This window comes from Salvia miltiorrhiza, chromosome 4, assembly GCF_028751815.1.
Source record: "Salvia miltiorrhiza cultivar Shanhuang (shh) chromosome 4, IMPLAD_Smil_shh, whole genome shotgun sequence".
Classification (NCBI taxonomy): Eukaryota; Viridiplantae; Streptophyta; class Magnoliopsida; order Lamiales; family Lamiaceae; genus Salvia; species Salvia miltiorrhiza.
Window position 1 is genome coordinate 10895005 of NC_080390.1, and position 17768 is coordinate 10912772.

Genomic DNA, 17768 nt, shown 5'->3' on the forward strand with positions numbered 1-17768 from the left:
TTACATTTTACAAGTGTTGCTCCAAAATGAATCACCCTTCCCCTTTTCCATGTACAAGATGTAATAACCTGCTCTTTTATTATTATTATTATTTTTTTCTCTTCCTATTAAAATCAGTAATGCAATAATTATTTATTGCATCTTTCAGTGATGAAACCCAATGATGATCTATGATTGATTTCGACTTATGACTTTGAGTTATATAATACTTGAAGCAGAGTTATTATTTTATTTCGCGTGAGAAACCGTGATAAGGATTATTATGCAGTCAATAATTATTATTTCAGATTATAACTGACTTAGCAAAGTCATGTTATTTAGTAGAAATATTATTTATTATTATTATTGCTTAAGTCGTGAACTTATTCCGGCTTGTGAGGAAGATTAAATCTTCGGATTTAATTTAGATATTAGATGAGCAAACGAATTAAATCTGCGGATTTAATTTAGATTTTTATAGCAAAGCAAGAAATCCGATATTGTGCGTGTATATATATTACATACACGGTATATTAGTGAGAATCCACGACTAGTATTTTTCATTAAACGGGTTACTATACTATAGATTTAGAATTTCCAAGAGGTAAGAGCTTTACTTCATTTATTCACCATATCCCACGTTACTACATATCTATTGCAACACCATTCATTGTTTTTTCAAACCATCTGTCAACACCCTTTGGAAGAGAAACATGAGAAGAAAGAAAAAAAAAAGATAGGAGGCGTGTATGAGCTGAAACTGCTCAACTGCCAGCCGCCCCACTCCTCCAATCCCCTTCTCCCTACCTATGTACCTATCCCTTAGCATGCTCCAGCTGCCAGCCGCCCCACTCCTCCAATCCCCTTCACTCTACCCCTATATCTATTCTCTAGCACACTCAAGTGTGCAACCAACATTTCTCTATTAGCTTCAACTTCAGCCAACAAACTTCCTCATTCACTCACAGTCACTGCTCGACAACCCTGCTGCCAACTTGAACAAGGTGAGACATGGCTTTAATTCCCATCTTTCTTCATGTTTTCACCTGCATTTATTGAAGAACAACGACTGTAAATCATTTCAGCCATTCCTGTTAACACCTCAACACTTGAAGAAGTGAGAGAGAGCTCGTTCATTCATTACTCTGCCAAACTGCCAGATTATCTCAGTTCATTCAACAACATTCACTCTCATTTTCACCAAGGGATTACCAAAACGCAACGGATCCCAAACCCATCTCCGCCAAGTCTTCAAGAAGGTAACCTTGGTTTAATTCCCCACCTCCTGCCATGTGTTTTCCCCTGCATTGTTTAAGAGAGAACACCATGATTCTATTTCAGCTTTGGTTCATTCGATTCAATAGCTCAACCACAATAGTCAAGAACACATTTTCAAGGTATTTATGAGACCCCTATTATTTAATCCAGTTTGCATTCATACCATTAAGCATGATCAAATTCAAATGATAGATGACCATAAGCTTGATAAACTTAGCAAAGTTACGTACTCTATAACAAATAGCATCAGTTACTTTCCTGTTGTATTCATGTCTATAGAACTCATAGCAACCCACATATGGGAATATATGATTTATGGCATTTCACGAAAATAGTATGATTCATACATTGAGATATTACCACTGTACATAGAACCAAAGCCATGAGAACCCCTACCCCCTTAACAATTAGAAGCTGAAGTAGAAGAGAGTAGGACTTAGCTTTTGAAAATGGGACGCGGCCCTGTTCGTTCGAGCCATGAGGTGATGATCGAGCGAAGACTCAACCGTCGACGGCGAACCATGACGACGTACAGTGGCGCGCTGGACTCGTGCCCAGCAGCGGTGGTTCCAAGGGCAGCTGCTGCGCTTTTAAGAGGCGTTAGGGCTCGACCAGTAGTCAGAGCAGAGAGAGGGAAGAGCAGAGTCGAGAGGTCAGAGCAGAGAGCGAGGGGCAGAGCAGAGAGTAGAGAGGGCAGTGCAGAGAGAGATAAGAGCAGAGAGCGAGGGGCAGAGCAGAGAGCGAGAGGGCAGAGCAGAGAGTGAGAGATGGCAGTACAGCTTCGCCAGACCTCAGAGCGGCGACAGCAACGGCCGCTCGCCGGTTGCATGTTGACGGCGGCGAAGGCGGGTTTGATTTTCTGATTTCAGAAAAGAAAGGCCAAGCCTTCCATTGTTCTGTCAGTTTGAGAGAGAGGATAGTGAGACGGTAAGGTGTGCCGCCCTCGGCCAGGCACGGCCACGCCGGCAGCGGCGGCGGCGCTCGCCTCGGCTGGAGACGGATCGAGAGAGAGAGAGAACCGATGGGAGAGTCTGTTTTGAGGAGAGAGAGGGACCGAGTGGGGGAGATAAGGAAGTGTTGGGCAAAAATTTTGGGCTTGTCATTTATTTGTTTTGGGCCACCTTTTTTTTATTTGGGCCGATTTCATATTAGTAGAATGGGCTGTAATTATTCAAGCCACTCTTATTTAAATCTTTGACTACCTTATATTTGGGCCTTTTATTTTGGATTAATTTCATTATTATTCTTTTATATTTATTTAAGCTCGATAAATTATCATCCAGTGGAGATTGTGTGGAAAAACTCGATAAAATTTAGTACACTTTATTTCAAATTTTAAAGATTATGTGGAAAAACTAAAATTTGTCCAGACTTTATGTATTTTAAGAAATTTCCGCATAAAAATATACCTATAAGGATATAATTAATCTTGCAATGCCACTTGTTCTACTTAATTCTATCTTTAGATCATATTGGCATGATCACATGGCCTTCAAAAGGAAGAATGAGTGATGATGGCTGCATGACGTGATCATGACTCTCTCTCTCTCCCCCCCTCCCCAAGAATTTGGGAGAACATTGGCATTCAAAATTAAGTAGATGAGTTGCATGCATGAAAATGCATTAGCAGCAGATGATTTTCAGATGGATCTTGATATAAGATCCATCTGAAAATCATCTGTATTATATCAAGATTCATCTTAAAATCATCTGTTGCTAGTGCATTTTCATGCATGCAACTCATCTGCTTGGAATAGAATTTCAATGCATTCATTAGGGAATTAATTTGGTCTCAAGAAATTCGGTAGAGGAGAATGAGATTGGAGGCTAAAGACTCAATATTTTATTTTTTCCTTAAGTTTGAAACTAAGTTGATGGTTTATTAATTCTTGAAAGGATTATGTTTTAGTGTCAAAGCCATTTATACACATAAATAAATGCTTAAAATTAATGGGGGTAAAATAAAGAATTGCCAACAAATTACTATATTGGCATCTAACTTCTTGGCAGTTTGAAACGAAGGTAAGGATAATTATTACTAGAAAATAAATTTAATCTTCTTCATTTTTGTTTATATTATTCTGATAGTCGGCAAGGATATTCCAGGAAAGATTTCAATGGATATGGTGGGCTAATTTAGGTTTTTTGATGTGACATGGGTTATATTTTGAAACATTGAAGAATTGATCAACCTTATTTGGGTTAGATTTTTTATCTGCCTTCGACTCGGAAAAGTATGTTTAATTTGTTTGATATATATTTTAATAAATATTAGCTGAATATAGTGTGAACGAAGAAATGGTCCATCTTTATAAGTGAAATGAAGAAATAATAGTGTGACATATATATGGAGAATGTATACATAAAAAAAGCGCCGATTTATCGGCGGCAGCTCCGCCGCCGGCGATTACCGGCGGCTTTCCGACGGCGGAGCTGCCGACCCATAGATTTTGAATATATGGCGTTAATACCGGCGGTAAAATCGCCGCCGGTGTGGCCGCCGGTAAAAATTAAGGCCGCCGGTAAATGTCAATTATAATTACATACGTATGTGGCAATTATAATCACAAAATTATAGTGCTTAATTGTACAATTATAATTTTTTTCCCGTATAATCTTATGATTTTATGCACTAGCTAATAACTATATATACTATACTACACTTATGAAATAATAATAAATGTTATTTTTAAATTATAACCCAAACTTTGACAACATAGCAACTTTTTAGCCTAATTTAAAAATATTACTACAAAATACAATTTATAATTATCTTTGTTGTTCACTTAATAGTATAAACCAAATTTTCCATCAACTTAAATTGATATATTTTCAAGAATCAAGCATCTAAAATAGTAATAATTCTTATAAACAACCAGAAATGCATCAATGAAGACTTTCTTAAGTTCCCGAAAATTGTGACATAGAGACTAGTATACGCTCATTCGTGCGATGCACGACGGACATCAAAATTAAATGATAAATTTAAATAAATAAATATAAATAATTATAAAAAATTAAAATATAAACAAATACAGAATATGTTTTAATAAAATATAATAATTCACATGAATTACTCAATAAAATTCTGAATTTAAAAATATAAATTTTCAATTTATACAAAGTGTAATGATAATTATAGTTATTAAATAAATTTAAAAATTATTTTACAATGAAAATTTGCACTATGCATATATTATTCATCATAATAAATATTTTTATACACAAACATAAATAAAAAGTTATAATTTTTATGGAATAGAAAGAAAATAAAATATTTTAAATTTTTCATAACTTATTCTTTTAAATTCATTTTTAATTATTTTTATACTATATTAAATTTAAGATGCATATTGATTATTTTTTTCATGATCAAATTTGATGACGTTTAGAAAATAATTACAATATAAAAAAGTAAAAAGAAAAAAATAGCAAAAATTTTTGGTGGAAGAAGAGGGGAAAAAAAAGAGAAGGAAAAAATACCTTTTTATATAGGTTAAGTACCAAATTCTCCCCTATCGATGACGTCCCTATCGCGTGCAAGATCATGTAGTCAGGGTAAGAGATGTTTACTACCTCAACGTGGCAAAATTGCACCAAATTGTCCTCGCCACTTAACGGAGCTTAACATCGTTAGAAATGAAATTCTCTCTCTAAACAAATCCTTCATTTCATCTCCCATCCCGGAACCAGAACCATTGTCGCCTCCGTATCCGCCACCGGAACCATATCCAGCACCACCTTGGCCCATGCCAGAGCCTCCACCACCACCACTACCCCACCCTCCGCCACTACCTCCATAACCACAAGACAAGATCACAACCATTAAAAAAAAAACCACCACTAAGAAACTACGTAATTATGTGCCTCCATGATTGGCAAATTACAAGACAAGAGAATTAAGGAGGTGGTGGCGGCGCTCCGCCATTATAGGGCAGCATATTCATGGTGATGGAGTGGAAGATGTGAAGAAGAGAAAATTGAAATTTAAAAACCGGAAACTCTGGATGTATTTTGATTTAGGGGAAGGGAATAAGAGAAGAAGTGAGGGGGAAGGAGAGAAGCGGCCACACTGCGCCCAAAGCAGCGAGAACCGGCGACGTCCGCTAGAACAGAGTCGGTGTGTGTCTGTGCGCCCTGTATCAAACAGAGAAGGGGAGGAGGCCCGGCGGCGCAGGGGGGTATTTGGTCCCGTTTCTACCGTTCAATTTTCATATTAATTAAAAAAAATGGACGGTGTTATTGTCCGTTAAGTGGCGGGGGAATTTGGTGCAATTTTGCCACGTTGAGATAATAAACAGTTCTAACCCTGATTATAGGGTCCTGTACGCGATAGGGACGTCATCGATAGGGGGAAATTTGGTACTTAACCTTTTTATATATTATATAGATTAGTACAGGTTATATTCATAAAAAAAATTAAATTCACGCTATATTAATCTTTTAATATTTCATACTCCATCCGTTCCACCGAATTTGAGTCGTATTTCTTTTTGGGCTGTTCCGCCGAGCTTGAGTCATTTCCTTTTTTGCCAAAAATTAGGCAATTTAAAGCACTAATTTACAAAATTAATTGCACCCCTTATTACCTTCTCTCTCTTACTTTATCACTTTATTACATTCTCTCTTCTATAGTCTCACTTTTATATTACACACTTAAAACACTAATCTACAACTTTTTAATTCTCGTGCCCAAAAGAAACGTCTCAAGCTTTGCAGGACAGAGGGAGTACTATTTTCATGAAAACTACGACTTCATCTTTTTCTTCGACTGACACGCGTATTACTAAATAAAATATTGAGCTAACAAGTTGAAGAACTATGTGTTGTCTTATTAGTGGAGGTTTTTTTATTGTCGTTGAAAATTAATGTAATTTCCATTGAAAACCCAGTTTTTGGAATGTTGGGTTTGTTTTATTCATTTTTCTTTTTTTTACTAAAAGAAAGTAAGAAACCAACAGTACATGCCGATACTTACGTGAACTTAATTTGATAAAAAAAGAAAGAAAGAAAAGAGGAACATGTTCAGCAGATTATACATGTCATGATGTACCCCCTACAATAATTGCATATATATATGAAATTAATACATGAATTAAAATGATATTTTTCCCTTCTATTTTTCAACTTTTTTATGCGCATCACAATTTTTTTGCAAAAAAATTAAAAATGAAGTGCGAATAAATTCTAGATAATGGAGGTAGGGTAAAAGTGTTGATTGAATGAAGAAACAGACAAGAAATTAAAATCCTTTATCCAACAAGAACGACAAATTGCAATTTCACATCTTATCTTATGTTGTGACATTTGGGATAGTAGATGAAGATTAGCACAGATGTTTAGTAAGTTCGGATCACATCACATGAAAGTCATTGTCTCGAGGGTTGAGACCAACATGTTTACCCGCAATCACTATTTGTACAACATAATTTTCCCTATAATTAGGTTGTCACATTTTGATTTTGCATTGAATAATTAATATAACATTAAAATTGCTTGGTCTATCAATTAGGTCAACCGAAAAGGCATGCATTACAATTGCCACGTCATGTTACAACATTACAACTTAATGCAAACCAAACAATTTAGACATCAAATGCTGCACGAAATTGCAATTTGAAACGGCTAATGGCTCGTAAACGAGCTGAATACTAAAAGGCTCAAGTTCGATTTGTTTAAATTTTTTAATGTTTCGAGTTCGATTCGAGCTTGATTTGTCAGATGTTCGTATAAAATGATATTCGAACTCGAATTTGTTAATAACTCATAAAAGGATTGAAAAATATTCAAAATGTGTTCTTGATCTTAATCAATATGTTACTAGAACTCAAGCTCGACTCGTTTAAGGCTCGTGCACTTACTTGATTGAAAGTTCATGGACATGCTCGTGAACTCGAGCTCGGCTCGATAAATCATCGAGCTCGAAATCAGGTTCGAGATCGTCTCGTCTACTAATTGAATCGAGCTTCGAATAAATTTTTTTGAATTAAATATCGAATAACTTGCAAGTAGCTATGTTCATTTACAGTCTCAATATACGTGAAGCTTATAGATCATTAATTATATATAAGTATTATGCTCAATTCCATAAACTGAGGGGATCCCAATTTGTGTCGTTGAAGAAAAAGAATCAAGCACAAGTATAGTCAATTTAGCAGTTAAAATGAAGAGAAGGAATGGGTGTGTGTCGTTTTTTGGGCAATGAGAAGAGATTTTGAAAGTCTGATTTAGATTAACTTATTAATATCACTGCGGTTAACAGTTCCGAAAAAAAAATTAGAATTAATCCGGATCGTACAACCTTGTAAAAGATGCGACAGCTCATCACAAAAATCATTGTTTTGAATTCTGAGAGATCATCAGATTAATTGGAGGGCCTGTTGATAAGAACGAATAAAATTGTCGTCCACCTACAGTTTTTTACTAAATTATTTTTCCAATTTCGTTTTGTTGCTGATGGAATTCATGTAAAATGACTAGAAGCACCCTATGTCGAATTTAAATAATAAAAAATACAAATTAATTGAGCTAATTAACTAAATAAATTGTCCCTTGTGCAATTTAGACATCTCTTTTAAAACACTTCAATTATGACCTTTTAAAATCACGTCATTTCGGAGATAAAATTGTGGGTGTCGAAATTACTGCAAATCAAAAGGTGAAATCATTATTGAAATAATTTCAAAAGTAGTTCCGAAACTGCAAAATGGATAAGAAAGAATAGTAATTTATTATCCATTAACCCTTAAAATTCACCGTTACATAATTCCCCATTATTATAAAAATTTCGGAAACTAGTATTACAATTAAGGGACTTGCAGGAATGTAACATTAAAAAAATAAAAGACACATTGTTGTTGCAAAACTATTACTCCATATGGGACTTGCAGGAAATAACATGAAATCATTATTGAAATATTTCAGAAGTGGTTCCGAAATTGCAAAATAGATCAAAAAGAAAATTGAAAATAGTGATATGTCGGAAATTAACCTTCAAAATTCATGCTAACATAAATCCAAAATAAATTTCCCTTATTCTGTCTTTTCTAATTAATTAGAAATAAAAAATATCACGGGAATATTGGTAGGTAATTCTGATTAATTTCATGTCTACACTCGATTTAACAGTATTATGGACTACAAATGGACTGCTAATCAAGCCCTGGGTAAAAAGTTGATACTCATAAACTTGAAAGTAATGGAAAACATTTATTAAGATATTAATTATAGAGAGTAAACATCCAAGAAGAATTCAAGAAGGAAAGAAGACTTCACCGGGAACTTTACCTTAATAAATTATTTCGTGATATATGACCAATGGAGTAGTCTCTCCTCAAATTTTATTTTATTTTTTGTGTCAGCATCTTGCACCTACTTGATATCAACACATATATATTTATATGTTTGTATATAAATGATTGATCATGTCTACTTCCACACCTCATCTCTCTCTCTCTCTCTCCATAGAGCCACCAAGAAGATGATGCAACCGGAGCTGCTTATGCCCACATGGCCAAACTACAACTTTGCTTGCTCACCGTTTGATCAAAAGGTGTTGTATGATCAAGAAATGGATCTTTGTGTGGTTGATGACTGTGATTTTTCCTATTCATTCATCACATCACCTCAAGACTCCTCTGTTTTGTCTTCAAACTCATGCATCCCAGCCATGATCCTAGATGAGTATCTTGATCTAAAAGATTCGTGCAACGAATTTCAAACATCTTCAGCCATGGATGGAATGGAGATCATTTCAAGAGGAGATATTGAGGGGATATGTGAATGGATAAATGGAGATGGATACATCCAAGAAGATTCCTCCTCTCATGATCTAGTCATGGAAGGAGATGATGGTTGGAGCCCTTCTCTCTCCTCGGATTCCCACGCCCTGGCAGAGACGGATGCAGAGCTCACTCTGATCCATCTGATGAGGGCGTATGGGGAGGCTGAGGAGAATGGGGAGAGGGAGCTAGGCGAGGTGCTTGTGGGGGCGATAAATGGCAAGAGTAGCCCACTTGGAAGCACAAGTGAGCGCGTTGCATACAACTTGTTTGGAGCAAAGGAGGGCCGTGGAGAGGAGAACCTCATGGCCGCGTTCAGAGTGATGTACCAGGGCCTCCCAAATGGGAGACTAGCACATTTCACTGCGAACGCGGCCATTCTTGACTCCATCCCAGATGATGTTGGGATGGTGCAAATTGTGGATTTTGACATGGGAGAGGGGATCCAATGGCCTCCGTTGATGGAGGCGTTGGGGCGGAAGGGGAAGGCCGTGAGGATCACGTCGTTGAGAAGAGAAGAGGAATGCACTTCTTCTTGTTGGAGGTTTGAGGACACCAAGAAAAGGCTTCTATCACAAGGCAAGCAATGTGGGGTGAAGCTCCAAGTTGAAGAAAAGAGTGTTGAGGAAGTTGGTGTTGAGATGTTGAGGATGAAGAGAGAAGGGCAGGGCAGAGATTGGGTGGTGTTCAACTGCATGGTGGGGCTTCCACACATGGGCAGACGACGGCCTAGAGCGAGTGTGGAAGGATTTTTGAAGGAAGGCAAGGCTATGCTGGCTGGTTTTGGGGGCATTGTGGTGCTCGGAGATGGAGAAGCGAGGGATGATCCGGACGGCTGCTGCAGCTACGCCTCCTATTTTGATAGCATGCAGAGGCATTACCAAGGTGTGTTTGAATCTTTGGAGAGGAATTTTCCGGTTTATCTTGCGGAGGCGAGGGCGGCCATGGAGAGTCTGTTTTTGGGGCCTTTGATGTGTCCGGTTGCCTGGTTCCGGGACTGGGAGGAGACGAGGAAAGGCCGCGATTTTCACAACGAGACTCAGTTGGAAGGAAGGAAGCTTAGGTTGGACAGCTTGGTTGAAGCTAAGGAGATGGTGGTTGAAGGGGAGAATTCATATAGTGTTAAGATAGAAGGTGTGAGGGAACATGAAATGGTGTTGCGATGGAAGGAGACACCACTAGTTCGAGTTTCCACTTGGATTTGAATGACACCGGAAACCGGTTGTGCCTGTGAATGTATTAGTATTCTATGATTGTAATGTATAAATGTAATGTAGAGTATAAGTCTATAAGAATAGGATAATTTATAAGAAGGTAAGTCGAGTTAACGAATTGAGTTGAGTTGAGCATAGTAAGCAAGATAGAGCAGAGGTGTTTAATATAAACATGTGAATTCACAATACAAGTATTATCCATCACAAAGTGACATAAATAGCAACTCAACCTATTCGAAGTATACGGAGACAAGCGGGATATCAACGTCGTTGTCGTCTTCGTCCTCGCAAGCAACGACGACATCGAAATGACGGCGGTACGGAGGCAGCTCGGCTTTCGCGACATCTCTGACCAAATCCACCATCTTCCTGTCCATGCGGTCCGCATGCCTCGGGAACATACTGTTGTACAGCAAGCAGCTACCGTACGAGATGCTGTACGCGTTCAAGCCCTTGTCTTTAAGCCATTGGAGAAACTTTCTCAGAGTCGGGTCGCCCCTCAGCACCCACCGGTCCCAAACAGTCCAGCTCAGGTCACGGTGCTTCACGGATGTAGCTGCAGCAGGCTCCGCCATCGAGAAAAAGGGAGTTGCAAGATTTACAAACGTATCCCTGTAGTCTTCCAGTTTGTGATGTCCATCGAGAACCTTGTAGAGCTCGAGGCAGACGAACCCTGTGGCCATGGCCGTAGAGGTTGCGATGGCAGGGATTATCCTGCCGGCAATGAACTTGGCTTTCAGCTTATCAACTTCGGGAATACTATAGTTTCGGGCCCTCATATTCGCGAGACCAGCAATCATGTCCATATGGAAGTTGCTATCGTCATCCTGCAAGAAAGAAGAAAGAAAGAAAGCAAGCAAAAAATAAACAAAATTATCTCATGACAAAAAGAGGCTAACAGACTGTATGTTTCTTTCTATGTTTTGACCACAAATAAATAACTCATGACAAAATTATCATATTTTGTACTCCCTCCGTCCCAAACGAAATGTCCTATTTCTTTTCGTCAAGGAGATTAAGAAATGTGTATAAAGTAGATAAAGTGGGTTGGTGGAAATTATTTAAATATTAAGTATAGAGAGAGAGTGTATTGCCAAAAAAGGAAACAAGACATTTCGTTTGGGACAGCCCAAAAAGAAAAACAGGACATTTCGTTTGGGACGGAGAGAGTATTAATCAATATAGATGACCATGGTTTTCAACAGTTTGCATAAGCTTTAGAAGAGTTCTTTCCGCACATAAAATCATACGATGGTGAAATAAATTAAGGCCATGAACCAAACCTCCACAAATTTTCTCAAGCAAACAATTGGCAAATGGCATCATAATGTTGAATTTTTTTCAAGGGTTTCAATCAAATCCGTTAACTCTGGCAGAAATAGGGAGAATGTGACTGACCTTTTCAAACTGAATCGGGTTCATCTTGTATCCTACAGGCAACTTTTGCTTGCACGATTCTAATCTCATGACCAACTCATCAATGACAACAGCGTCATCCATGGATGCAGTCGAGAGACTAGTAGCTTTTTCATCTGTCACAATCTTCGCATCTCTCCTTGGCATGAAATCAGGAACGATTACTTTGTCCACAGCATCGGCCAACTTAGCTGGAGACTTCACCCAATCAGGAACTGGAATGGCAAAAGTTTCTGCACGCAGTATGGCAGCTGCCAAGACAAAGTTTATATGACTCGAATCCTCATTGGAGAAGTGGACTGGGCGCGGAAAACGTTTTGGTGCAGACCAAAAGGGAGCGCCAGAGCTAGTAAGAGCATCCTCAGGAAATGTATAGGTTAACTGCTTGACCCTATTAACAAAGTAGTCCTCGAACCTATAATCACAAACAATACAAATTAGAAACTTCTGATAAATATTTAGAACGATCCTATTTAACAATAATAGTAGAAGGTATATGCGATCATACTTCAAGCGCGCCCAGGTAATGCAGTCCTGGAATGTATCACATTTGTCCTTGTCTAGGCATTCAAGAACGCGTTCCAAAATGTCTCGAGCCTGTGCATCACCAGCTTTTTTCATGGCAGATATGTATTCACTAGGACTACTTAGGTAAGCATTCACCTCAGTCGGAGTCTTCTCGAGCAAACCCTCAAATTCTGACCTAGCCCATGTTAAGCAATGGTCGATGTTGTGTGGAAAAGAATGCACGGTGCACATAGGTGCTTGCTTCTCGGGTGGGTCCCGCGTAGCACCATAGTTTTTAGTTAGGTGAGGAATGACCGTCTGAATATTGCACAAGGCACCCAAGGTTCCGGACTCCAAGAGCGGTTTCTGAAAGTATACACACCTTTGATCAATGTAAAGCCTGGCATTTACATTATCTAGAGCATTGATGACAACACTCAAATTCTCCCAAAATGTGTCGTGAAACACATTTTCAGACTCGGGACTCGCCCGATTCTGCAAAGCTTCCACATGAAGACGTGAGTTGATCAAGGTGGCGGCAGAGGAAGCAACAGTAGACTTCGCCTGGCCTATGTTCCAATCTCTAAATAGAAATTGTCGGGTAAGGTTACTCTTTTCTATGACATCATCGTCTGTAATAGTCATTTTTCCTTCATCGCCACAACAAACCCCCATTAAAGCTAAATTTTTCAAGAATTCACACCCTAGTGCACCGGAACCCACAACAAAAACTTTTGCATCCTCAAGTTTCTTCTGCAACTTTGACCCGAATACTGAGATTTGAGCATCATAACGAGAATTCAAGGGCCTCAAATCATTCGGATCCAAGGGTTCCATCGGAAGAGATTCAACAGAATCAAAATAGAAAAACTGCCAAACAAGTAAATTAATGAATCAATATCAGGAAAAAAACTTAATCATGCATAATAGTAACCATCATTTATCTTTCGTCAAAAAAAAAAAAAAAAACATCATTTATCATTTAGTCTTTTCGTCAGTGTAAATAAGATGCTCCTTCGAATGACTATCTTAAACCAGATGCATGCTAAAAACTAACCTGGACAAGTGGGTGGAACTTGCCAGAGCATGCCTTCACAACCTCTTGTCCAACAAGACCACCAAACAAGGCAGCCATGGGGTTTAGCACGGCCCTAGCACCAAAAGCAAAATTCCTCAGAAGCTTTTCGTCAATTTCTTCCAATTTACCATCCGCAACAGTATTGTTCATATTAGCAGTAATCACTATTAATTTTTGGGCATCTTCTTCTGATCCCGCAAGAGGGAAGCGACCCATCTCTACTCTAAATTTTTCTAGCGCTTGAAAGGCTAGGTGAAGGAGGCGTGGACGATCAAGTTTGGAGAAGTCACTTAGAAGAAAATCACCAGGGTCCTTAAGTGCCTGGTGCAGTGGCTTGAAACTCAACACTTTTGGCTGTTTAACTTGTGTGACAATACCACCTCTCTCATACTGAGCATAGTTTGTCGTATCCTCTTCAATGGAGAATGAATAAGGCCTAGTATTCATTACCTTTCTCGGTTTTCCATCATTCAGTTCTGTCATCCCTCTCACTTCAGAAAATACAACTAGATCTCCATCTTCGAATTCTACTCTCTCATCATCAACACAAGCTACAAGAGCTGGATTATCATTGCTAATAGATGCAATAATTCCGGTGTGCGGATCCTTACCATCAACATCAAGAACTGTAAATTCAGGACCAAAATCACAAAACACGCTACCAAAAAGACCTCGAACTTCAGATTTGATGAAAGCAATCGGAGGTTGATGTCGGTGGCAATAATCATCGAACTCTATGGCTTTCTCTAAGCTAATATCAGTAAATACAACAGCCTGCAAAAATAAATTTGAATGGACGCACAAGAAAAGATTATGGGCCATAAATTAGGTTGTAACACTAAAATAAGTACAAGAGAGGCAAACATAAATTCACCCAAAGAAATATATAAAAAAATAACACATGGAGATTATACAGATATCCAATAAACAAAGAGTTGGTATTAGAAATGAGCTTGCAGGAGCCTAAGTGTAATAGTAAAAAGAATGGTGATTAGAGTGATGCGGGGGAAGCATTCATTTTGCCCTGTATTCTAAATTAATGCCAGAACCTACAAATTGCGAAGGAAAATAATCTGTTTATTATAAGTAACTGCATCATACTAATGGTTATCAGAGACAGGGCTGCATCACTAATAAGGAATTAAATAATTCAAACATACAAAAGGAAAATGCAAGCTTAAAAGATGTAGAATAGTTTAGCATTCAATTCAAGTAGCAGAACATGCCGGTAACAACAAAATACAATAAGGTCCTTGCCATAATGTACCTGAAAATCGGCCAATTGCTCTTTAGTCATCTCACTAGTTAATGCAGAAATCATCACTGAATTGTTCAGTTCCTGCAATTTTGTTACAGATGCAAGAGCTCTATTTTTGCCTATATCTTCTTCAGAGAAAATAAAGTTGCTTGACAAATCCCATAACTCTACGGTGCCCACATCATGCAGGCTGACAGATTTAACACCAGCAAGAATAAGGTTCTTTGCTGCAAACAAATATAGGCACCATTAAAACTAAAAAAATCATAGTCATTGATATCAAATATTGGAAAGCCAAACAAATACGATATGTGATATGTTTGTCTCAATGCTCTTTTATTACTATAAGATGCCTCAGTTAACAATGTAATATGCAATATGTGGTCTCAATATTTTTTTATTTTAAGAGGTTTCATTTAACAATGAGATATGTGATATGTTTGTCTTGATATTCATTTATTATAAGATGCCTCATTTAACAATGTGATATGCAATATGTTTGTCTAGATATTATTTCATTGTAGAATGCCGCATCTAACAATATACTATATCAATCATCTCACTTTACTATGTGAGTCTAGCATTGCATATTACACTTTACTATGTCCGTCTAGCATATTTCATTGTGGAATGGAATATAAAATATAATGAGCAATAACACAATTCGCCATCTTGGAAATTGTTGAGGCTAAATAGTCTAAATTGGTGATTATCTTGGAAATTGATCTCTATATGTTGATGCTAAAGTGGTAACTTGATCATGAAAATGGATAATCTAGAGACTGTAACTGGTTCGTGAAAATGGATATGACAATGGCAAATTCCTTAATAAATTACTGCAATGAAAGACTCAACTTTTGTTCTCGATTCTTATTTATGAAAAGCTCCAATATCATAAACATTATCGTAACTGATATTATGCACTTACTAAGAAAAGTTTATGTAAAAAGATTTCATTAAAATTTACTAGTAGTACAATTTATTCACAAACATAAGCACACATCATTACCTATTTCAGCTCCAAGACCTTGCAATCCAGAAATCAGAATATTGGAAGCAAAGAGGCGGCGCATGGTCTCGCGGCCGTACACGGCGAGCTGCCGGCTGTGCAGATCCTCATCTATCTCCGACACATTGCCGCCGCCAATAGCCAATTTGCCGTTGCCCACGGCAACAGTGCCATTGAGACTACTTCCCCCTGCCATAGACGAGGCGGCGTCGGATGCTAAATTGGCGCAGTGCTTCTTGGTCGGCTCGGAAGAATCAACCAATCCTAGCTCCGCTCCAGCTGTGGTTCTCTTCACAGGAAGCATAAATTCCGGTGAACCGCTTGAATTCACCATAATTGCGATGTGAAAGAGATTGAACAATCACGCGCGAAAATTAAACAAAAAATTGAAAAATAGAAGGGGTGGTGATACAAAATTATAGGGGAGAAAGAATTGAGAGATAAGAGAGAAAAATCTAAAACAAGAGAGAGACAGAGAATAACAAAAAGAGTGAGGAGAGAGAGAGAAATGGTACCGCTAAAAGGAAGTGTGATGTATTTCCGTGTGAAGTGATGATTAGGGTTTGAGGGGGGTTTGGGTAAGGGAGAACAGATGTGGGGTGGGGCGAAATATTTTAGGCTTGGAGGAGAGGGAATTGGGTAGAAATGAGGCTCGGTGTTTGGTATTGTAAGGCGGCGTTTGGCGGTGGCGCAAAACAAAAAAGGAAGTTTCCGTCGACAGCAGGATTCGAACCTGCGCAGGCAAAGCCCAACAGATTTCGAGTCTGTCTCCTTAACCACTCGGACATATCGACATTCTTGTTTAGAGTTCTGTAAATATTATACACATTTGCAAATTGTGCCTTTAAATGCATTATGCGAGTGAGATACATTTCTTGTTATTATCGAAAATAAATGCATGTATCTAATGAGTTTACGTCTTTTGCTGCATCATCTTTAACGGTGGAATGTCTACTTATGCTGTTATGCATTAGTCATTTTGTCATTTGATTCTTTTTCCAATAGAGTTTGATCCTTTTATAAAGAATTACAATTACCTTTGGTGCGTCATCGACTATCTCCTTTTTCATTTTCGATTTTTCATTCTACAAATTCTCTATTATCAAATGTTTTAAATTTAGTTTCTTCTTGTGAGCTTGCTTCTTGCCCAGTTGCCGTCCGTTGAAATATTGATTTTTGAACCTAGATATGAAGTAGTATAAGATAATTTATTTTAATATATAACTCATTTCTAGAGAAAAAAAAATATTAGAAGGAAAAGAGAAAAAGGGACGAAAACATAAGCCAACCCCATACATGATACGACCTCACACCGATTCTTTGAGTGTCGAGGCTCATTAAAACTTCATTTAACAAAAAATTATGGGAAAAACACTAAAGAAGGTAAAAAGAGTATTCATTTATATATTATGAGTACTATAAAAAAAATTAAATCAGACAAGAAACAACTAACGAACAAAAGAAGTGTATAAGAGAATATTGATATTTAGAATGACGTTTGACCACCAATCATTAGGCAATCGGGTTGACCCGTATTCAGACTCTGACCCGCATCCTGACCCAAATCATATAAATGACACTATTCGATTATACAAATGACATTGCATATAATTGACACTATTCGATTATATAAATGACATTGTAATATTTTAAAATATTTATACTGTCATTTTTAATCTTATAGTGCCATTTAAAATAGTATACTGTGATTTACAATATTATAGTGTCAATTACAGGAAATGTCATTTATATTTCTGAACAGTGTCAATTTACACAGTGTCGCTTACAATGTTATAGTGTCATTTATACGCGGTGTCATTTGTATAACAGAATAGTGTCAATTACAGGCAGTGTCATTTGTATAATCGAATAGTATTTATACGATTTGAGTCAGAATGTATGTTTGGATCAGAATACGAGTCAGGGTCTTAGTGCGAGTTAACTCGATTATACGGTACATCCGAATATACCCAAAACCGCATCATCTTTAATCTAGTTCTCTTTTCCATAAATACGATATACTTGAATTGATATGTTTGGTGAGTGAAATTAATTTAATGAAAACCTATCTCAAGCTTGAATTGCTAAAATGAAATATATAAATTTTGACTATTGTAAGTAAAGTCAGTCAATTTGTCAAATAATAATAATAATAATAATAATAATAATAATAATAATAATAATAATAATAATAATAATAATAATAAACTTATGGTTGGTGGGCTCAAGCCACGCACTACGTGAAACC

General features: G+C 37.5%; 2 protein-coding genes and 1 non-coding gene across 8 annotated transcripts; 1 reads left to right on the plus strand and 2 right to left on the minus strand.

Moving 5' to 3' along the window:
- The first annotated feature begins 8737 nt into the window (after positions 1-8737).
- Positions 8738-10243, plus strand: LOC131022989 (protein NODULATION SIGNALING PATHWAY 2-like). Its single transcript, XM_057952529.1, has one exon. The coding sequence runs from the start codon at positions 8738-8740 to the stop codon at positions 10241-10243; it is 1506 nt and encodes a 501-aa protein (XP_057808512.1).
- An 82-nt stretch (positions 10244-10325) lies between these two features.
- Positions 10326-16314, minus strand: LOC131022691 (ubiquitin-activating enzyme E1 1-like). Of its 6 annotated transcripts, none has more exons than XM_057952207.1 (7): positions 16036-16314; positions 15521-15809; positions 14521-14738; positions 13233-14027; positions 12177-13045; positions 11651-12083; positions 10326-11079 (listed from the first exon to the last, which is right to left on the minus strand). In XM_057952207.1, exons 2-7 carry the CDS (start codon positions 15714-15716, stop codon positions 10483-10485), a joined length of 3108 nt encoding a protein of 1035 aa, XP_057808190.1. In that variant the 5' UTR covers positions 15717-15809; positions 16036-16314; the 3' UTR covers positions 10326-10482. The 6 variants fall into 6 exon arrangements, with proteins under 6 accessions (XP_057808190.1, XP_057808189.1, XP_057808188.1 ...); XM_057952206.1 differs by having other exon boundaries at positions 15521-15799; positions 16036-16293; XM_057952205.1 differs by having other exon boundaries at positions 11651-13045.
- Positions 16233-16314, minus strand: TRNAS-CGA (transfer RNA serine (anticodon CGA)). Its single transcript has one exon. It is a non-coding gene; the product is annotated as a tRNA-Ser (tRNA).
- Positions 16315-17768: the final 1454 nt, after the last annotated feature.

Bases quoted from the DNA above. Each gene is read 5' to 3' on its own strand.
- LOC131022989 (XM_057952529.1), top strand. From the start codon at position 8,738: ATGATGCAACCGGAGCTGCTTATGCCCACATGGCCAAACTACAACTTT.
- LOC131022691 (XM_057952202.1), bottom strand. From the start codon at position 15,854: ATGGTGAATTCAAGCGGTTCACCGGAATTTATGCTTCCTGTGAAGAGA. The intron at 14,739-15,520 runs GTAATGATGTGT...ATTTGTTTGCAG, and splicing joins AGGTCTTGGAGCTGAAATAG to CAAAGAACCTTATTCTTGCT. The intron at 14,028-14,520 runs GTACATTATGGC...TTATTTTTGCAG, and splicing joins AGCAATTGGCCGATTTTCAG to GCTGTTGTATTTACTGATAT.